General features: G+C 41.2%; 1 protein-coding gene across 1 annotated transcript in view; it reads left to right on the forward strand.

Moving 5' to 3' along the window:
• The window catches only part of ntrk3b (neurotrophic tyrosine kinase, receptor, type 3b), a 618,832-nt gene that overhangs the window by 590,098 nt on the left and 5,081 nt on the right, over positions 1-23,653 (forward strand). The window contains exon 15 of the mRNA XM_034184491.1: positions 17,024-17,182. Within this exon, the coding sequence (XP_034040382.1) occupies positions 17,024-17,182 (159 nt within the window). The remainder of the gene's footprint in view (positions 1-17,023; positions 17,183-23,653) is intronic.

The raw sequence follows: 23,653 nt of genomic DNA on the forward strand, positions 1-23,653 counted from the left end.
GTCCTTTCTTGTTTGCAGTGGTGATGGACAGGTTGACAGATGAGATCAGACAGGAGTCCCCATGGACTATGATGTTTGCAGATGACATTGTGATCTGTAGTGAGAGTAGAGAGCAAGTTGAGTCTAGTCTGGAGAAGTGGAGATATGCTTTGGAGAGAAGGGGAATGAAAGTCAGTAGAAGCAAGACTGAGTACATGTGTGTGAATGAGAGGGAGCCCAGTGGAATAGTGCAGTTACAAGGAGTAGAAGTGGTGAAAGTAGATGAGTTTAAATATTTGGGGTCAACTGTTCAAAGTAATGGAGAGTGTGGCAGAGAGGTGAAGAAGAGAGTGCAGGCAGAGTGGAGTGGGTGGAGAAAGGTGGCAGGAGTGATTTGTGACCGAAGAATATCAGCAAGAGTGAAGGGGAAAGTTTACAAAACAGTAGTGAGACCTGCTATGTTGTATGGTTTAGAGACAGTGGCACTAACAAAAAGACAGGAGGCAGAGCTGGAGGTGGCAGAGCTGAAGATGTTGAGATTCTCTTTGGGAGTGACAAGAATGGACAAGATTAGGAATGAACATATCAGAGAGACAGCTCAGGTGGGACGGTTTGGAGACAAAGTCAGAGAGGCGAGATTGAGATGGTTTGGACATGTGCAGAGGAGGGACCCAGGGTATATAGGGAGAAGGATGCTGAGGATGGAGCCACCAGGCAGGAGGAGAAGAGGGAGACCAAAGAGGAGGTTCATGGATGTGCTGAGAGAGGACATGCAGGTGGTTGGTGTGACAGAGGAAGATACAGAGGACAGGGTGAGATGGAAACGATTGATCTGCTGTGGCGACCCCTAACGGGAACAGCCGAAAGACAAAGAAGAAGAAGAAACATCAAGAGAACATAATTTAAAATACTCACAGGATTATGAGCAAGATGTTTGTCCATCACAAAGTGGTCACAAAGAAAATAAAATACAAATAAAACTTCAGCAGAACATACGTAGATGTGATATAGTATAATTATCTCCCCACAGTTTGTTGGTGCAACAGAAGGTCATAGACAGATTCCAAACAGGGCCTTGCTACCACATTAAAGCATTGTGATCTATTGTTCCAAGTCAGAGCTTTTTTCTGACTGTTCGTCACAGTTCTCCACACTGTGTTTGTCTACGATTCTGTGCAGAATATTTTCTTTGAGTAGAATTTTGTTGACTCATCCAGTTAATCTTGGAATTTAGCTCTGTAAAACTGAAGGGGTTTTTTTTGTTGTTGTTGTTTGTTTTGTTTTTTTACGGACTAATATCCAACGCTGTAATTCTGCTGCAAACTACGAGTTCTTTGTAGCTCTGCCGGGAATCTGCTTTGCTGTGAAGACAGAAACAGTTTTGAGGTTTTCAGTGTTTCAAAGATCAAACAGATGATCCTCTGCTGCATTATTTATCAAGCACAAGCTCCTCAAACCTTTTTCCTGCTCCGTGTCCCTGAGTAAACAAGCCATTTTTATTCCTGATGACTGGAAGTCATGTTCTTGGGTTTTCTCATCTGTCCAACCAGGAGCAACAAAACGTATTGACCATTAGGAATGTACAATGTATGACAAGTCTGCATAAATAATGAAAAAAATACAAATACCCACATGTCCCAGTGGAACATTACATAAAGAACTAGAAGCACTCAGAGAGTGCAAACCTCCGCCAAGGCCATGGGGTCACTGACACCATAACATCTACACGCCGTGAAATCATTGAACCTAAAAAAGTCTAACAATGATGTTTGCTCAGTAGTAAAAAAAAGTTTCATCTGCTGTGACTGGATAGCATGTATCCTTAGTGCTTGGCATCACAGTTTATTGCAAATTGCACCTTTCCCAGAAGCTACTATCATCTGAGCACTGATATTGATATTGCGTGTGCTTATAGACAAAAACAAATAAGAGACAAAATTCAATTTATTATTCAACTAAACTGCAAATATATGAATTTTTTAACATTTATGAAACACTTCTCTAAACAAGGCCATAGAGTCACTGACCCTATATATCATCCTCCATCTATCTCTGATGAACACAAGGTCTGTGAGCAATAAAACTTTCATTCTTAATGACTTTTTTACATCCCGGAAGCTGGATTTTATGCTTTTGACAGAGACATGGCTTCGGGCTGGTGAGTCCTTCGCCTTCTCGGAGCTACTTTCCCCGGGTTGCTCCTTCTTCAGCTCCCCTCGCACTACAGGCAAAGGCGGTGGTTTGGCAACAGTGTTTAAATCTGACTTTGTTTGCTGCCCGCTTCCCACTAAAGCCTATGTGAGCTTCGAGCTACAGCTCTTTGAAATCAGATTGGATATACCTGTCTTGTGCGCACTCATGTATCGCCCTCCTAAATTTAACAAAGATTTTATAAATGACTTTTCTGACTTTGTGGCAGGTATTGTTCTTAATCGTAATGCATTTTTAATTGCTGGGGATTTTAATATTCATGTTTGTTGTCCATCCAAGCCCTTGGTCAATGACTTTCTTAATGTTGTGGACTCTTTTAATCTTAAGCAGGCAGTAAATGTCCCGACCCACGACAAGGGTCATACTCTGGACCTTATCTTATTCAGTGGTCTAAATGTGAACGTCATAGAGATCTGTAACGCAGGCATATCGGACCATTTTCCTGTGCTTTTTTCTGTCGCGGTGTCCTCCACTATTAGGAAACAATGCGTTGTGGCGCGCCAGCAGTGCGCTATCTGCCCCGCTACTGCGCCACTCTTTTCTGCTGCGTTTCATGCTTCTGAACTTAAGTCTTACGATTCTAATACAAATATTGATGAGTTGGTTAGCTTGTTCAATACTACGTGTTTAGAGATTCTCAGCGTTGTCGCCCCTTTCACTAATCAGCGTGCAAAACGCTCAGAGCCATGGCACAATGATTTTACACGCGCACACAGACGGGAATGCCGCTGTGCAGAACGGAAATGGAAGAAAGATCAACTTCAAGTATCACTGGGGATTTTAAGACATTCACTTGCGAATTATCAAGATGCTGTTAAGACCGCAAAATCAGAGTATATGGCAAATATTGTGTCTACAAATCTTCACAAACCCCAGGTTCTTTTTAATGTTTTGAACAAGATTGTTAACCCTATTGATTCAACTGGTGCTGTTCCCTCTGTTTCTTTGTGTGAAAAATTTTGTCAATTTTTCAGTGACAAAATTTCACTCATTCGATCTTCTTTGCCAACTGTCATCGCTGACGCCTGCATCATTCCTGAGTGCACAGCTGTTTTTAGTCAATTTGAGCCTATCTAAGCTTTTGAAAGAAGTCCTTGATTCAGTTGGCTCTTGTATTTTACAGCTGATTAATGCTTCTCTGTCTTCAGGTGTCGTTCCTTGTTCCTTTAAACAGGCCATGATACAGCCCCTTTTAAAAAAACATAATTTGGACCCTGATATTTTTTCTAATTATAGACCCATTTCTAAGACATCATTTTTATCTAAAATACTTGAAAAGGTGGTCTATACTCAACTACAGTCGCACCTTACTGCATTTAACATAACTGAAAAGTTCCAGTCTGGTTTTAAACCTTTGTACAGCACTGAAACTGCTCTTTTAAAAGTTTTTAATGATCTTCTTTTAATCATGGACACTGGCAGCTCAGCTGTGCTTGTGCTTTTGGATTTAATTGCAGCCTTTGACACTGTTGACCACCAGGTCTTATTATCTCGCCTTGAATCGTGTGTTTGATTAAATGGCACAGTGCTCAAATGGTTTAAGTCCTATTTGACTGGGCGGTGCTTTTCTGTAAACCTTGGTCCCTTTGCGTCACAGAAAGCCCCTTTGACTTGTGGAGTACCTCCGGGTTCAATTTTAGGGCCAATTTTATTTTCACTTTATTTGCTTCCTTTAGGATCAATTTTTAAGAAATATAACATTCAGTTTCACTGCTTTGCTGATGATGTGCAGATTTATCTACCTCTAAACCTTAAAACAAACTCATCTGCCATCCTACAGACTTGCTTTCAAGAAGTCAAAGACTGGATGTCTTTAACCTTTTTGAATATAAATGAAAGCAAAACAGAGATTGTGGTCTTTGGTGACCTTGACCTTTCTGCCCTTGGTCCACTCACCTCCTACTGTCGTTCATCTGCTAAGACCCTTGGTGTTTTTATAGACAGCTCTTTTAAATTCGAGAAGCAGATCAACACAGTGGTCAAAACAAGCTTCTTCCAGCTTAGACTTTTAAGTAAAATCAAGCGTTACCTGCCCCCAAATCAGCTGGAACAGGTTGTGCACGCCTTGATCACGTCTCGTTTAGACTACTGCAATTCTTTGTATGTTGGTCTTAATCAGTTGTCTCTGCATCGTCTCCAGATGGTGCAAAATGCAGCTGCGTGTCTGCTCACTGGAGCCAAACGGCACCAACACATTTCTCCTGTTTTAGCTTCACTGCACTGGTTGCCTGTTGCTTTTAGAATTGATTTTAAGATTTTGTTGCTTGTTTTTAAATCAATTCACGGTCAAGCCCCATTCTATTTATCTGATATGCTGTCATTGCACACTCCAGGAAGAGCTCTGCGCTCCGCGGACCAGAGTTTACTGGTCTGTCCCAGATCTAAGCTAAGGACCAGGGGAGACAGAGCCTTTGCTGTTGTGGGGCCCAAGCTCTGGAACTCTCTGCCATTGAATGTCCGACTGGCTCCTTCAGTTGACTCTTTTAAGACTCTTTTAAAGACATATCTTTTTGCACTGGCTTTTAATACAAGATGAACTGAACACTGTCACATATTTTACTGTCTTGTTGATTTATTTTGTTCTTGTATTTAACAATATAATTTTAAATCCTTTTATTGTACAGCACTTTGGGGCAGTGTTGACTGTTTGTAAATGTGCTTTATAAATAAACCTGACCTTGACCTTGACCCTAAAGAGATTCCCTCCTTGGCACAGTGATCTATTTCTTTTTGTCTCTTTCTCTAAAATTGTATATAATAATCATTAGATTATTAATATATAAACAAAAATAAATTTAAGAAATATTACAATTTGAAAACAAATGCACCCGAACGTGATGACAGCTGCAACTGCTTAATGCTAACTTTTAACATTGAAAATGCCATAGACATGCTAAGGCGTTAGGATTGGGATCCGGATGGTGATCCGGATCACCACTAAAATTTAATCACTTGTTCCTCTTGTCATTTCCAACCGCTCCACAAAATTTTATCAAAATCCGTTCAAAACGTTTTGAGTTATCCTGCTGACAGACAGACAGACAAACAAACAAACAAACGCGACAGAAAACATAACCTCCTTGGTGGAGGTAATAACTGCACATTCTGAAGTTGACAGATGTCATCATGGTCCAGAGTAGAAGGTTCACTGGTCCTCACCTGCATGTATCAGTGCTATTATCAGGTCCATAAGTATTTTGGACAGTGACAAAGTTTTTGTTATCTTGCCTCTTTTCACCACCACAGTGGTGATCACATGAAACCATCAACATGTGCTTGTAGTGTTGAATTTTAGCTTTAAAAATATCACATTAACCATTCAGGAATGACATCCATTTTTATAGACAACCGTTCCATTTTCAGAGGCCAAAAGCAATTCAACAAACTATAGTATAAGTACTGTATTTTCAGGATGACAAGTCACAGATTGTTTTTACTAGTTTGGGAGGTTCTGACAATTGTATTCCAAAGTGAACTATATATAAAGAAAATAAATCACAGTTCATTACATTTTCAGGAAAGTGGACACAAGAAACACAACATTAAAGATATGTAGTCAGTGTTCTTCAGGCAAATGTGTGACTGATTAGTTTTTTCCAGATTGTTACACAATGTTTTTCATGAATTCTTGCATAATGTGTGTTTCAAAACTAAATGCAATTTAGGTCAGCGCTGTGTCTTAGTGGTTAGCTGGAATCAGTGTTGTCAGTTACTTTGGAAAGTTACTTTATTAGTTACTTTTTAGTTACTTTATACAGTTACTTCATTAGCAGCTTTATGCAGTTACTTTATTAGCAGCTGCCAATAACGTGTAACTAATATTTACTGCAACTAATGTGTACTGCAACTAATAAGGTAACTAGTATTCTAACTTGGTGACTCTTAGGATTGAGTAATCAGCAAAGTAACTAATCAGCAAAGTAACTAATAGTTACTTTTCTGAGTACTCAATCTGGAAAATAACCAAGTTAGGTTACTAGTTACTTTATTAGTTACATTCAGCATCTGCCAACAAGTTGTCCACAGCTGCTAATGAAGTAACTGCATGAAGTAACTAAAATTTAACTGTAAAAACTAAATAATCAAATGACTTTTCAAAGTAACTCTGGCCACACTGGCTGGGATAGGCTCCAGCTTCCCTGTCCACTGCCGTCCACCTGGAGGTCTCTCACAGTTTCTGGAAAAAAATTGATGCAGCAAAGCTCCAAATCGTTCAGACATTTATTCGCAATAAAAAAACGACGAGAGGGGTGGACCAGTGCTCACACAAAGCCTGCTAACAGGTGAATGACGCAACCGACAGGCATGAAAAAACTCACGCATGTGCACAAAGGTTCAAGCTTGGCTGATGCAATCACATGTGATTCAAATCCATATGGTTTTTGCAAAAAATAAAAAGGTACTTTTGGACAGACCTCGTATAAAGAACACAATGCTCATGCGGCTGATGGTATTTTAGCATTGCATTTTATATATATATATATATATATATATATATATATATATATATATCTTTATATATATATATATATATATATATATATATATATATATATATATATATATATATATATATATATATATATCTTTCTTTTTGCAATGCCTTTCAGTTGACCTACATCTTATGAATTTGCATTAGTGTGTGGGAAGAAGGGTAATATGATTTTTAAAGGTCGTGTCCTGGAGCATCCACCATGCTACAGAACTTCCTGTGATTTATTGTTTTATTTATTTTGAAATAAAAATTGGTCATTGTTCATTCTACCCCTTGTGTACAAAATGTTCAAAGTAACAACATGAATGGACACGAGATGATCGTGTCCCATGAAGAAAACAAGCTCTGGGGATGCCAAGGGAAGAAATTGTATTCCGAGTCCCTGGTTTTCTTCTTGTTCCAGATTAAATGTGTGGGACGGGGACAAACTTGGACCTTTCTGCTGCACCCACATAACTAATAAACTTTTGTACCTGGACCCACTGACGTAAAACCTCTCTGAACACTGGTTAACTTCTTTATTGCACGAGCACTTCTGAAGAGGATCTAAATGCTGTAGGTCCAAATGTAAAAGTGCTTCGTAGGAAAATCTGGAGAAACTTTAACCATCCAGCTGCATACTGCAGCCAGAGTTAGATAGCACTTTATCTCCACTCAGCAGCAGCCCAGCAGAAAGGAAGCTAATGGACATCATTGCCTCTCAGTGAACTTGTGTTTGGTGCTGTTTGAGGTGGAGAGCAGAGATAGCACCATGTGTGGAGCAGAGAGAGAGAGAGAGACTGTGTCTCGATGGTTATCATGTCTCTTTAAAATGTCTGAGGCCTCCCAGGGCTTGCTGCAGGCCGCAGAGCGCCTGTCCAAGAGCTTGACTGGGCCAGTAATGTATCCCCCTGCCACGCTGCTGTGCTCGCCACACTCTTAATCCAATCACTCCCTGCCACGGTGGGACAGGCAGAGCAACTAATCCAGTTTGCACAGCAGCAAAAAAAAGCCCAGTCTGGTTCCTGGCTCCCCGCGGAGCCATGCCAGCTCTCACCACGTGACGTTGACTGAGAAAGATGAGGATAATTACACAAGCAATTATTTTATTTTTATTATGCACTGAGCTTTTTTCTCTCTCCCTCCATGTTCCAAGGTAATTGCTGTGGCCTTGTCACAAAAACCCAAGGTGATGGCGTGCAATCATTTGGGACGGAGAGTTTTAATACCCCTCTCTGTGGCAGTGGCTGAGTCATTAGTATGCATCTGATGAGGTTTAGCCTTGTGTGCAACAGCCAGGGTGGACCTCAGATAAGTCATTTAGACTAACAGGAACTTAATTAGTTTTGTTTAATCTTTATAAGCTCTGGTGGGGGATGGATTGGTTTACAGCCCTTCGCCAACGCCTTCGCCTCAATATCAGGCCGTCAAGCTCAGATCAGCCCAGAGGTTTTCTGCAGCACAGGGACTCGTTTCAACATCAACACTGGTTTGACGCTGTGTACAGTACTAAAATATGTCACACCTAATGAACGCAGGTGGTGTACAAGGCAGCGTTCATTTAGCCATTAGCATGCAGCGGGACCTCAGCAATTGAGGTTGAAGGGAAAACCCCTGAGATCGTCTGCCTCACATTACACCTGAGCCAGATACATCAATAACGACAGACGTGATAGGAAACAAATCGAAGGACGCAGACCTCTTCCTCGAAACTTCACCCCACTTTGTGTTCATCACAAATACCATTGATGATGTGGTACAGGAGGAGGCCGGTCATGCATGTTAATGCATGTTATATAATTAGATTTATATAATAATTAAACTGGTCAAGATTTTTTTTTTTTTTTTGAGAACTGATTTAGGGTAATTTTGGGGTGCTGAATCCAAATCTGAGCTCAGATTTCCTCTATCACATCATGTTTTTGTTGCAGTCATACTGAAGTATTATGCAAAAGTTGGTCATTCACTCACAGGTTTGATGCCACTAATCATGCACAAAACTAAGAAACAATTAGCTTTTCAGTGGTGCCTTACCTGTGATGAGCATAATGTTCCAATTTGTATTATTTATATGTTTTACTTATTTAGTATTTGTATGCCTTATTTGTATCTAGACGATGACTGGAGTGCAATTTTAAGCAGAAATGAGGTGATAATCTGTGAATTGCTGCTGAAGCTCCGAAATGACACATGTATCTCTTCAATACTTCACTGTACCTATCATCTATCTCAGAGATAGATATCTGAAGCTTTTTGTACAACAATCATTTCCACATAAATTCAGCATTATTTCATAATAAAAGATGGGGGAGCTCTCAGAGCATGACAGCACTGGTGTTCTATCGAGATGAGCTCCCACAGTTTAAATCAATAGTGTGTCTGTTTTACAGACAGTGTGTCCATGCAAATCTTTACTTTTTTTAAGTGTAAAGACACTTATTGTTGTATTTCTATGTAAAGACAAAACTTCTGTGGGTTTTCTTCGGTGGTCAAGCTCAACGCGATGTATGAGGTGTAGATTTTACCAGTCGCATTGAACACAACACAGCTGAGCCATTCCTGTCTTTATACAGAGACAAACTATGACTGTTAATATTGCGATTTACTGCTTTTTATAAAGACGATGACCATGTTTGGGATTTTACTCTTTATTGAATTATTTTTTGTTCATTTGTTTTATGTTTGTGATTGTAGCTCCATTACCGGTGTCGCAGACTGAACGGTCCCTCTAAAAATCTGTCCCCCCGATGATGCGGTTCACGGATTAACACCTCGTTTCTGCTTCAAACTGCACTCCAGTCATCATCTATCTCAGCGACAGATATCTGAAGCAATCATTTCCACATGAATTCAGCATTATTTCATCATAAAAGGCATCAGAAGCGATCAGAGCGCTGTGGCTAAATGAGCTGCTAGTTGATGCATTCACTGCGCGTTGGACATTTCATAGCGTCATGGAATTTCACCTTGTTTCTGCTTAAAACAGCCTCATTTCTGCTGTTTTCTGTTTTCTGCAGAAAGAAATAGCTGATATGTATTTATAAGACCCTTATGAATGCAGTAAAGTAAATCTGCAAGCCCAAATTTGTAATTCAGCGGCGAAATCTTCATTTAAAAATGACAATTTTGCAGCTAAAATTTGGCCCTCCATGAAAACTGTTTGTACATCCGGGACATTGCCGTGACACAAGGGAGAAGACAGAGCGCTAGCACCGCACGTTGAGTGAATGCAATACTAGCTATTTCTCAATTGAAATTGATTTTATCTGTTAGTAATGTTACTGTTAGTGGCGACATCGACTGCGGGCAACGTTCTTCCCCGACCCTTACGCCTTGCTTTTACTGCCTCCGATGCACTTACCGAGTCTGCAACTTGGTAAACGCTCACATGCCCCCGTGTCTGCTGTGCAGAGCTGCGGCCAACTCCGGCACAACCTCCCTGTCTACTGAATGGAGGTGTGGCCAACTTGGCAACAAGTCCAGAGACTACGCTCGCTGTTTTGATGCTGAGCACTCCGGCAGCCCGCAAGGATAGACTTCTTGTGGAAAATCTGCAGCACCGCACGATCTCGGTAACCGCAGCCGCAGAGTTCCGTGGCCACTGAGAGAGGTTTGTATCTTTTTAATGACTTGGATTGTTTGTTGGTCCAGCATCCGTACCCCGCAATGGTAACACCGGAGGCAGTGTTAGCGAGGGATTACTGCGCCAGCGACGACCCGCTCGCATGCTGTATTAGCGAGCAGGTCGTTGCGGTAACCCGACCCCAGCCCTGCCCCGTGAGAAAATATTGGCTTGCATGGAGTGTCTCCAGAGAAATATAATTGAATATAGATCTAGTCTAGTTTGACGCTAATAAGTTGTCACTCAACCTTGGGAAAACTAAATGTATTATATTTGGAAATAAACAGGCACCCAAATGTAAAAATTTAACTATAAACAATAAGGAAATTGAGTTAGTAACAGAGAATACATTTTTAGGTGTTATAATTGATAATAAACTTAGCTGGAAACCACATCTAAATTATGTGAAATCAAAATTGTCAAAAACTATAGCCATTTTGTATAAAGCCAAAGACCTACTGCCGCAAGAAGGGTTACTTACTTTATATCATTCTCTGATGGTACCATATATGACATATTGTGTTGAGTCATGGGGAAACACTTACAAATCAAATACCAATCCAATATTCCTTTTGCAAAAATGAGCCATACGAATCATCTGCAATAAACAATATCGTGAACCAACTCATTCTCTATTTGTGTCTTTAAATTTATTAAAATTCATAGATTTGGTCGATTACATTACAATTCAAACTTTATTTCGAGCGAAAAACCAAGCCTTACCGAGACATGTCCAGAGTCTGTTCCGATTGAAGGAATCCAGATATAGTTTAAGAGGTTGTGCAATTTTTATGAAACCACCAGTAAGAACAAATGTAAAGGGTTTTTGTGTGTCTGTGGTTGGGGTGAGGAAATGGAACAAATGTTCAACAGAGGTTAGAATGATTAGTACCTTAGTAAGATTTAAGAAACTACTCAAAAAGAACATTATGTCTAAGTATCATAAAGAAGCAAATATAATTTGATTTATATGGAATGTTCAATTTATAAGTGGGACTTATTGTATATTTGAATGTGTGGGTATGTATATGCGTATGTAGATATGGGTAGGTGTATATGTATATGTATATAAGTGACTGTGTATATGTATGTATATATTTATGTTTGTAAAGTATATACGTATGTATATAGGTATATATGGCACAGCCCAAGCAGAGGGTCACCCCCAAGAGCCTGGTCTGCTTGAGGTTTCTTCCTTATAGGGAGTTTTTCCTCACCACAGTTGCCTAGTGCTTGCTCTGGGGGTTGGTAAGGTTAGTCCTTACTGGCGTAAAGTGCCTTGATTCGACTTTCTTGTGATCTGGTACTATATAAATATAATTATAAGTGAATAGTATATTGATGTGTATGTCTGTGTGTTGACATGTAATAGTGAATTTGTATTTATGTAAATATGACTGATTAGAATTGTTGTACTAGCAGGGGTGGGCGCTAATAAGCTTTGCTTCAGCCCACACCCTTTCGGACTCACTAGTTTTGTCTGTGTTTGTTTGTGGAATTGTTCATTTTTTTCTATTTGAATATTTTGTGTGCCAAATAAAAAAAAACTTTGTCACTTTGTCAGTCTAAAGGCAAAACAATCCTAAACAACCTCGAAACAGCGGTAGGCTAAAGACAGTAGATTTTCAATGCGACACCACTCAATCAAATGGGCACATGAAAAAGTCCCCAAAAATAATTTTCAAGCAAAAACAAAAGAAATGTATACTCGCCAAACGTACTGCAAGACAATATGAAGTTTTAAAAAAAGTTGATCCTTCCATATAAGACAATAAAAAGGTGCTTTTGTAAGAGATGCAAAATGATGTAAATCCACAAATTACAGTTGGCCTGCGCAATGCATGCTGGGATAGGGTCTTCTCTCTTATGTCTCGGCAACATCCCGGATGTGATGACAGTTTTGTGGAGGGCCAAATTTTAGCTGTAAGTTTGTCATTTTTAAAACGAAGATTTCGCTGTTGAATGACAGATCTGGGCTTGCAGATTTACTTTACTACATTCAGAAGGATCTTATTGGTAAATATGTCATTTTTTGGTCCAAAGATCTGACTGCATTTATTTCAATGCAGGTCTACTATAAGAGGTTTTACCTTCATCATCTGATGGTTAATAATCCCATTAATCCATTTGATTGCTTTCGGGTGAAGAGACTCCGTCTCAGATGTGCTGCTGTGGTCCAAAATGACACATGCACAGATGCAAAAGGTGGACTGATTTTTAGGTGAGGGGGGGGGGGGGGGGGGGGGGTGTTCGGTCTTCGACACGGTATACCTATAAGAAGCTAAAACATGACACTAAATGTGGATTTGAATTATTATTAAATAATATAAATGTGCATAGAATTTAAAGAACACAACACAGCTTTTGTTTCATTGAGGTGACAGGATTCTTCCAGTCCTGGAACTTTGTGTAATCCATGTTAAGCACCATTTGAGGCATTTCCTCAAGGTCATATCGTGGATTTTCTCAGGTTTGCAGGAGGCAGAGCGCCTATGTCTGTAAGCAGTCCAGAGGACTTGGCGAGTAACCTTGATGAAGTATACAACTAGAGTATGTTCTAAACAAGCATACAGTATGGAGCCTGATTTTGGCAGACTGACAAATTCCGTGTTTCTCCAAATGATCCGGAACTTTCAAGTAAATACCCATGTTTGAATTTGGCAAGGACACACCCATGTTTGATCTAGCCAAGGACACACACATGTTTGACCTAGCCAAGGACACGCACATGTTCACCTGACCAAGGACACACACATGTTCACCGGACCAAGGACACACTCATGTTTCACCTGGCCAAGGACACACACATGTTCACCTGACCAAGGACACACCCATGTTTCACCTGACCAAGGACACACACATGTTCACCTGACCAAGGACACACTCATGTTTCACCTGACCAAGGACACACCCATGTTTCACCTGGCCAAGGACACACCCATGTTTCACCTGGCCAAGGACACACACATGTTTCACCTGACCAAGGACACACCCATGTTTCACCTGGCCAAGGACACACATGTTCGCCTGACTAAGGACACACCCATGTTTCACCTGGCCAAGGACACACATGTTCGCCTGACTAAGGACACACCCATGTTTCACCTGACCAAGGACACACACATGTTCACCTGACCAAGGACACACTCATGTTTCACATGAACAAGGACACACACATGTTCACCTGACCAAGGACACACCCATGTTTCACCTGACCAAGGACACGCCCATGTTTCACCTGGCCAAGGACACACACATGTTCACCTGACCAAGGACACACCCATGTTTCACCTGGCCAAGGACACACATGTTCACCTGACTAAGGACACACCCATGTTTCACCTGACCAAGGACACACACATGTTCACCTGACCAAGGACACACTCATGTTTCACCTGAACAAGGACACACACATGTTCACCTGACCAAGGACACACCCATGTTTCACCTGACCAAGGACACACACATGTTCACCTGACCAAGGACACACCCATGTTTCACCTGACCAAGGACACACTCATGTTTCACCTGACCAAGGACACACCCATGTTTCACCTGACCAAGGACACACCCATGTTTCACCTGGCCAAGCACACACCCATGTTTCACCTGGCCAAGGACACACACATGTTCACCTGAGCAAGGACACACCCATGTTTCACCTGGCCAAGGACACACATGTTCACCTGACTAAGGACACACCCATGTTTCACCTGGCCAAGGACACACACATGTTCACCTGACCAAGGACACACCCATGTTTCACCTGGCCAAGGACACACATGTTCGCCTGACTAAGGACACACCCATGTTTCACCTGACCAAGGACACACACATGTTCACCTGACTAAGGACACACCCATGTTTCACCTGACCAAGGAAACACACATGTTCACCTGACTAAGGACACACCCATATTTCACCTGACCAAGGACACACCCATGTTTCACCTGGCCAAGGACACGCACGTTTCACCTGGCCAAGGACATGCTCATGTTTCACCTGACCAAGGACATACACATGTTCACCTGACCAAGGACACACCCATGTTTCACCTGGCCAGAACCTCTGTCATGCCTTTTTGTGCACACAATGCTGCTCAGCGTAACAGCGATGCCCGGTGGCTAATGCAAGACCTGTCACAAATACATCACATGACAGTTGTCTGCTACAACCAACCATGGCCAAAAGCAGAGGAAGCTCTCCTTTTGGCCAAGCAACTACAAGCAACTTATACGTGCTATTGAATGTTCCATCAAGTGGTGCTATATGATAGTCACCATTTTTGAGGTAAGACACCAAAGAATTCTTGACTAAAATAAGATTAGCCTCCTACCAGGCTAAAAACTTTAGTCAGGTAACGCAAAACGTTCGCCGACTAAATGCTTTGTACAACGACTAACGTAAAAAAATTAGTCAAGTGAGTTTATGTGACTGAACAAGATTTATGAACATAAGCCCTGGACTAAATACTGATATAATGAGCAAGACATCCACTTCAAAATGTCATAAAATTTTGAAAAAAAAAGGCAAAGAGGATTACACAGATATGAGCAAACTAATAAGCTGTATACGTTGTTCAATTTATGTCACATGTTTTTTATGTTATATTGGTATGTTTTGGGGCTTGTGTTGGGAATTTTACTGTTTTTTAAAAAATCTGTTATTAGTTGTGACCTGTTTCTTTTTTATTGAATTGCTGGAATTCTCAACTTTTTAGGGAAGCTGATTTTGATCAAACAATCATGTAAACGGCCATAACGCGGAGCAGGTTGTGAGATCCAGCAGCATGGTCTTTTCCATCATTTGTCAGTGTTGCACTTTGGCCCTGAATAGACACAGTGAGCTGTTATTGATGCTGACCTGCTGTTTCCAGCTGAAATTTAAAATACTTTACTGTACATTTTCACATCAGTCTTCTGCAGCTCATCATCATGGTGATTAAAGCACAGGCGCTGACATGAATGGGAAATAGATTTTAAAACAATGCTTGTTAATGGAAGCTGAGAGCAAGGATGATGAATGGATGATTGTTTAATCGATTAATGTCTGGCCTCAGAGGATTTACAGCAAGAGAGACTTCATTTCATGTTTTGCTGGTTTAATTAAAAAGCTTCCAGTTGATATCGTCTCTGACTTCACTCCTGCCCAGGTCCATACAAACCTTGTGATAAATTCAGACCATGTCTGGGAGGAAAGAATGCTGGTGTTTGTCGCCATGTCCGCATGGCAACAAACAGCAGTGTTGTTTCCTGGGGAACACTGGAGAACCACCGTGGGTCCAGATTGGCACCCACCCAGGCAGCACCACATGAAAGTAGCCATCTGCAGCCAGGTGATATGTGGGCGTGTGTTCGGATTTTTTCAAGCAGATCGTGTCACTACTGATGCTGGATCACAATGCAAGTAGTGCACCTCATCTGGGTCTCAGTATCTTACCACTCACTGGACCCAAAGTCATTCCAGTGGTATCCAAGAATCCTGAATGAATGAATAGAACAAATAAAGCATTTATTGTCATTGTACATATACATACATACAATGAAATTTGTCCTCTGCATTTAACCCATCCTAGTTACAGTTAGACACAATCCAATCACTAGGAGCAGTGGGCAGCCACACGGATTCTCCTGAGAGAAAGAGAACCACAGACTCCCAGACAACTCCTCAACCCAACTCTCACAACTATACAGTTACACAGGAAACACCAAGACTACAAAGACTTGGGCCTTCATCCTCCTGCAAAACATGTGAAGACTTTTTAAGGAGGTTTAAACCTTCAGGGATCTCTGCCACAGCTGTCAGATCTCAAAAGTAAAATATTCTGAGTAGTACTTGGCTGGAAGATCACTTGTGAACACCAGGAGCTGTGGGCATGTTTGTTCATGTTGGAATTGGAGCTTTGTCAGAAATAGCTTCAGAACCAAACCTGAGTGACCAAATGGAGCCCAAAGAAAACTAACATGGCTTTAGGTGAACTCCAGGTTATGTTTCTGGCACAATAAGACAGGTGAGAGGTCAAGCAACAAGCTGGTGTTCACGCTTGCATTCAGTGAGTACTTGCAAATCTAGGATGTGACCTGTGGTTGGTGGGGGAGGTGTCAGACTGCTCAGGCTGCTGAAATGGGACTGAATCCTGTAAAGAACAATGCTTACTGGTACCTTTCCGGACACAGAGAGCAGAGTAATACCCCTGTAGCTGTAGGATGATATCACCCGTATCTTTTCAGAGAGGGACAGCAAGTCCTTTCTTCCAGTCCATCAGGTTGATACTTGTCTCACTAAGATTGTTTGCTATGTATAGGAGAACAGCAACTGCACCCAGCTAGAGGAGCTCAGCTCCAATACCACAGGCCTGATATCTGATAGTCTAGCTCACCCACCTGTCCTGAACACATTAAAGAACCCACAGAGTCCTCTTGTAAGAAAATCTATAAAACCATATTTCTGATGGGAAAGAAATACATATTACTGCATTTTGCTTCAGAATCACAGACATTCATTCATTAAGACTATCGTGTCAGTTATCTACAAGTTTACATCCACTGGACTTCCTGTTGGTTGTCATCTTAGTGACTTCTTCCATTTTTAGACGTGCCCCACCTGGAGTGAGAACCTTCACTGACACAGAAGTGTAGTTAATCCTCCAACATCTGAGATTTGTCCATCAGTCAGCTTGATCCTGTTACTTACAGTGTGTTGTTTGTGTCTTTTTCACCCCAATTGCTGACGGACAGGTTGGAGGACATACCATGCTGCCTATTCGCTGGATGCCACCAGAGAGCATCATGTACAGGAAGTTTTCCACAGAGAGTGACGTCTGGAGCTTTGGAGTCATTTTGTGGGAGATCTTTACCTACGGGAAGCAGCCTTGGTTCCAGCTGGGCAACAACGAGGTAAAAAAAAAAGTTTTCTAATATTAAGCATAATTTCCTTCGATTTAGATGAAAGTTCAACAGTGTCATGATTATATATTTAAAAACTAATTTAAATAGAGGTTTTTTTGAAAGGTGTTTTGCTTTGCTTTGTTTTTATTGTTGTTGTTGTTTGTTTGTTTTGTTGTTTGTTGTTTTTTATTTGTTTTTGTTTGATTGTTTTTTTTTTGTTTTGTTTTGTTTTTTTACAAAATTTCCTTTCTGTTAAAATATAGTTATAAAATATTGTGTTTTACCCTGTGTTAGTACTGATGGCTTTTCTTGACATTCTATTGACTTATTTTTGGGGTTAATTAAGAGTTAAATCGTCATTGTTGTCGCATGTCCATCATCCTCACTTAGGTTTTAAACCACTTCATGTGCTGGTTCATTCCATGATCCAGTTTTACATGTAACACACCCAAACAAAACATCTGAGCATCTGAATCATGTTTGGTCAAGATTGGCATCAGGATGGATCTTGTGTCGTTGTGTCATTTCCACATTGATACTGAAGGTAGCTGGCAAGTTTCCATGAATATTCTGTTCTGGCTATATGTTTTTTTATTAAAAAAAAAGAATGACCATTTTTCAGGTTTTTGTAAACTCCTGAGCTGTGGCGGGCACAGCTGACCAAAAAGTTAGCTTTGATAACCGTTAATCCGCTAACTGAAAAGTTAACTTTTATAAAGCTAAACCGATACACCCCCCAAAAAATTAGCGGAAGTTACAGCTAAAAAGCTAAACCGATACTTTCAGTATTGACTCCAGTACACTGCCAAATACTGACACAACAATGAGCCAGTGCTCCTGTCTCAGACCAGCCTACTCTCAGCAAAAGAGACCTGGTGACCAGAGAGAAAGGAAAGGAAAGGAAAGGAAAGGAAAGGAAAGGAAAGGAAAGGAAAGGAAAGGAAAGGAAAGGAAAGGAAAGGAGAAAAAAATATTTTTCACACCATACAGACTTGCAGGCATATCACAACACGTCATGCACAGGCACACAGTTTTGACTTATGGTTAAAATTTTCAACAAACTAATTCCAGACAAGTTATTGAAATTAACGTCACCTCTGTTGTCTTACAAAGTGTAAATATAAGCTATGTTTTAGTTTTAAAGTAATGCACTAATTTTGAAGGTTTTAGTGTTTACAGAGTACAGACGCACATGCCACAGTGCATTATGGGAAAATTGCCATCTATTGGCCATCCAGTAGATGGCAGTGTTCATGGCAGTGTGAAGAGCAATTGCCACACATTCGCTACCAGTGCTTGAATCACTTAACAAACAGAATTTTCAGTTTTCAAATTGCCTTTTTTTACAAATGAAAAAAATGACATATTACAAACACAGTTTTAACACAGATTGACACCGACTGTCAGTCTCCCTCGGTCTGGGATTCCATGCAAGATCTCACTTTGTGGGATAAGGATGATTCTGAGAAAGCTCAGAAGTACACAGGAGGACCTGGTCAATGAGCTGAAGAGAGTTGGGACCACAGTCACAAACATTACATTAGTAACACATGATGCTGTCATGTTTTAAAATCCTCCAGGGCAGCAAGGTCCCCCTGCTCAAGCCAGCACATGTCCAGACCCGTTTGAAGTTCACCAGTGACCATCTGGATGATCCAGAGGAGGCATGGGAGAAGGTCATGTGGTCAGATGAGACCAGAATAGAGCTTTTTGGAATCAACTCCACTTACCATGTTTAGAGGATGAGAACAACCCCAAGAAAACCTTCCCAACTGTGAAGCATGGGGGTGGAAACATCATACTGTGGGGGTGCTCTTCTGCAAAGGGGACAGGATGACTGCACCGTATTGAAGGGAGGATGGCTGGGGTCATGTATTGCAAGATTTTGGCAAACAACCTCCTTCCCTCAGTAAGAACATTGAAGATGGGTCATGGCTGGGTCTTCCAGCATGACAATGACCCCACACACAGCACACAGCCAGGGCAACTAAGGAGGGGCTCCGTAAGAAGCATTTCAAGGTCCTGGAGTGGCCTGGCCAGTCTCCAGACCTGAACTTAATAGAAAATATTTGGAGGGAGCTGAAACTCCAAACCTGAAAGATCTAAAGAAGATCTGTATGGAGGAGTGGACCAAATCAAATCAAATCAAATAAATTTTATTTATATAGCGCCAAATCACAACAAACAGTTGCCCCAAGGCGCTTTATATTGTAAGGCAAAGCCATACAATAATTACGGAAAAACCCCAACGGTCAAAACGACCCCCTGTGAGCAAGCACTTGGCAACAGTGGGAAGGAAAAACTCCCTTTTAACAGGAAGAAACCTCCAGCAGAACCAGGCTCAGGGAGGGGCAGTCTTCTGCTGGGACTGGTTGGGGCTGAGGGAGAGAACCGGGAAAAAGACATGCTGTGGAGGGGAGCAGAGATCAATCACTAATGATTAAATGCAGAGTGGTGCATACAGAGCAAAAAGAGAGAAACACTCAATGCATTATGGGAACCCCCCAGCAGTCTAAGTCTATAGCAGCATAACTAAGGGATGGTTCAGGGTCACCTGATCCAGCCCTAACTATAAGCTTTAGCAAAAAGGAAAGTTTTAAGCCTAATCTTAAAAGTAGAGAGGGTGTCTGTCTCCCTGATCCGAATTGGGAGCTGGTTCCACAGGAGAGGAGCCTGAAAGCTGAAGGCTCTGCCTCCCATTCTACTCTTACAAACCCTAGGAACTACAAGTAAGCCTGCAGTCTGAGAGCGAAGCGCTCTATTGGGGTGATATGGTACTATGAGGTCCCTAAGATAAGAAGGGACCTGATTATTCAAAACCTTATAAGTAAGAAGAAGAATTTTAAATTCTATTCTAGAATTAACAGGAAGCCAATGAAGAGAGGCCAATATGGGTGAGATATGCTCTCTCCTTCTAGTCCCCGTCAGTACTCTAGTTGCAGCATTTTGAATTAACTGAAGGCTTTTCAGGGAACTTTTAGGACAACCTGATAATAAGGAATTACAATAGTCCAGCCTAGAGGAAATAAATGCATGAATTAGTTTTTCAGCATCACTCTGAGACAAGACCTTTCTAATTTTAGAGATATTGTGCAAATGCAAAAAAGCAGTCTTACATATTTTTTTAATATGCGCTTTGAATGACATATCCTGATCAAAAATGACTCCAAGATTTCTCACAGTATTACTAGAGGTCAGGGTAATGCCATCCAGAGTAAGGATCTGGTTAGACACCATGTTTCTAAGATTTGTGGGGCCAAGTACAATAACTTCAGTTTTATCTGAGTTTAAAAGCAGGAAATTAGAGGTCATCCATGTCCTTATGTCTGTAAGACAATCCTGCAGTTTAGCTAATTGGTGTGTGTCCTCTGGCTTCATGGATAGATAAAGCTGGGTATCATCTGCGTAACAATGAAAATTTAAGCAATGCCGTCTAATAATACTGCCTAAGGGAAGCATGTATAAAGTGAATAAAATTGGTCCTAGCACAGAACCTTGTGGAACTCCATAATTAACCTTAGTCAGTGAAGAAGATTCCCCATTTACATGAACAAATTGTAATCTATTAGATAAATATGATTCAAACCACCGCAGCGCAGTGCCTTTAATACCTATGGCATGCTCTAATCTCTGTAATAAAATTTTATGGTCAACAGTATCAAAAGCAGCAGTGAGGTCTAACAGAACAAGCACAGAGATGAGTCCACTGTCTGAGGCCATAAGAAGATCATTTGTAACCTTCACTATGATGAATTCTAAAACCTCACTGAAACTCTTCGAATAGACCATTCCTCTGCAGATGATCAGTTAGCTGTTCAACAACTACCCTTTCAAGAATTTTTGAGAGAAAAGGAAGGTTGGAGATTGGCCTATAATTAGCTAAGATAGCTGGGTCAAGTGATGGCTTTTTAAGTAATGGTTTAATTACTGCCACCTTAAAAGCCTGTGGTACATAGCCAACTAATAAAGATAGATTGATCATATTTAAGATCGAAGTATTAAATAATGGTAGGGCTTCCTTGAGCAGCCTGGTAGGAATGGGGTCTAATAGACATGTTGATGGTTTGTTTGGATGAAGTAACTAATGAAAATAACTCAGACAGAACAATCTGAGAGAAAGAGTCTAACCAAATACCGGCATCACTGAAAGCAGCCAAAGATAGCGATACGTCTTTGGGATGGTTATGAGTAATTTTTTCTCTAATAGTTAAAATTTTATTAGCAAAGGAAGTCATGAAGTCATTACTAGTTAAAGTTAAAGGAATACTCGACTCAATAGAGCTCTGACTCTTTGTCAGCCTGGCTACAGTGCTGAAAAGAAACCTGGGGTTGTTCTTATTTTCTTCAATTAGTGATGAGTAGTAAGATGTCCTAGCTTTACGGAGGGCTTTTTTTATAGAGCAACAGACTCTTTTTCCAGGCTAAGTGAAGATCTTCTAAATTAGTGAGACGCCATTTCCTCTCCAACTTACGGGTTATCTGCTTTAAGCTGCGAGTTTGTGAGTTATACCACGGAGTCAGGCACTTCTGATTTAAAGCTCTCTTTTTCAGAGGAGCTACAGCATCCAAAGTTGTCTTCAATGAGGATGTAAAACTATTGACGAGATACTCTATCTCACTTACAGAGTTTAGGTAGCTACTCTGCACTGTGTTGGTATATGGCATTAGGGAACATAAAGAAGGAAACATATCCTTAAACCTAGTTACAGCGCTTTCTGAAAGACTTCTAGTGTAATGAAACTTATTCCCCACTGCTGGGTAGTCCATCAAAGTAAATGTAAATGTTATTAAGAAATGATCAGACAGAAGGGAGTTTTCAGGGAATACTGTTAAGTCTTCAATTTCCATACCATAAGTCAGAACAAGATCTAAGATATGATTAAAGTGGTGGGTGGACTCATTTACTTTTTGAGCAAAGCCAATTGAGTCTAATAATAGATTAAATGCAGTGTTGAGGCTGTCATTCTCAGCATCTGTGTGGATGTTAAAATCGCCCACTATAATTATCTTATCTGAGCTAAGCACGAAGTCAGACAAAAGTTCTGAAAATTCACAGAGAAACTCACAGTAACGACCAGGAGGACGATAGATAACAACAAATAAAACTGGTTTTTGGGACTTCCAATTTGGATGGACAAGACTAAGAGTCAAGCTTTCAAATGAATTAAAGCTCTGTCTGGGTTTTGATTAATTAATAAGCTGGAATGGAAGATTGCTGCTAATCCTCCGCCTCTACGGCACCGTCTCTATGGGGATGGGGTAATGAGGGGATGGCAGGGGGAGAGAAGCTGCAGATAGGTGTGTAAGACTACAACTCTGCTTCCTGGTCCCAACCCTGGATAGTCACGGTTTGGAGGATTTAAGAAAATTGGCCAGATTTCTAGAAATGAGAGCTGCTCCATCCAAAGTGGGATGGATGCCGTCTCTCCTAACAAGACCAGGTTTTCCCCAGAAGATTTGCCAATTATCTATGAAGCCCACCTCATTTTTTGGACACCACTCAGACAGCCAGCAATTCAAGGAGAACATGCGGCTAAACATGTCACTCCCAGTCCAATTGGGGAGGGGCCCAGAGAAAACTACAGAGTCCGACATTGTTTTTGCAAAGTTACACACCGATTCAATGTTAATTTTAGTGACCTCCGACTGGCGTAACCGGGTGTCATTACTGCCGACGTGAATTACAATCTTACCAAATTTACGCTTAGCCTTAGCCAGCAGTTTCAAATTTCCTTCAATGTCGCCTACTCTGGCCCCCGGAAGACAATTGACTATGGTTGCTGGTGTCGCTAACTTCACATTTCTCAAAAGAGTCGCCAATAACCAGAGTTTGTTCCTCGGCGGGTGTGTCGCCGAGTGGGGAAAAACGGTTAGAAATGTGAACGGGTTGGCGGTGTACACGGGGCTTCTGTTTAGGGCTACGCTTCCTCCTCACAGTCACCCAGTTGGCCTGCTTTCCCGGCTGCTCGGGATCTGCCAGAGGGAAACTAACGGCGGCTAAGCTACCTTGGTCCGCAACGACTACAGGGGCCTGGCTAGCTGTAGAATTTTCCACGGTGCGGAGCCGAGTCTCCAATTCGCCCAGCCTGGCCTCCAAAGCTACGAATAAGCTACACTTATTACAAGTACCATTACTGCTAAAGGAGGCCGAGGAATAACTAAACATTTCACACCCAGAGCAGAAAAGTGCGGGAGAGACAGGAGAAGCCGCCATGCTAAACCGGCTAAGAGCTAGTAGCTGCGCTAAGCTAGCGGATTCCTAAAAACACGCAAAGTGAATAACGTGTAAATAATTTAGAGGTGATTCAGCAGAGGGAGTGCTTTAGTTAAGGCACGTGAAGATAACACTGTGAAACAAATCGTTATCTAGGTAACTAGATCAATCTAACTGCGCAGATTAAACAGCTAACAGATACAGCAAAACACCGCAGTGCTCCGGAACAGGAAGTGATACAATACCGCAGTGAGAGCCCCATGACT

Source organism: Thalassophryne amazonica, chromosome 2 (genome assembly GCF_902500255.1).
Source record: "Thalassophryne amazonica chromosome 2, fThaAma1.1, whole genome shotgun sequence".
NCBI lineage: Eukaryota > Metazoa > Chordata > Actinopteri > Batrachoidiformes > Batrachoididae > Thalassophryne > Thalassophryne amazonica.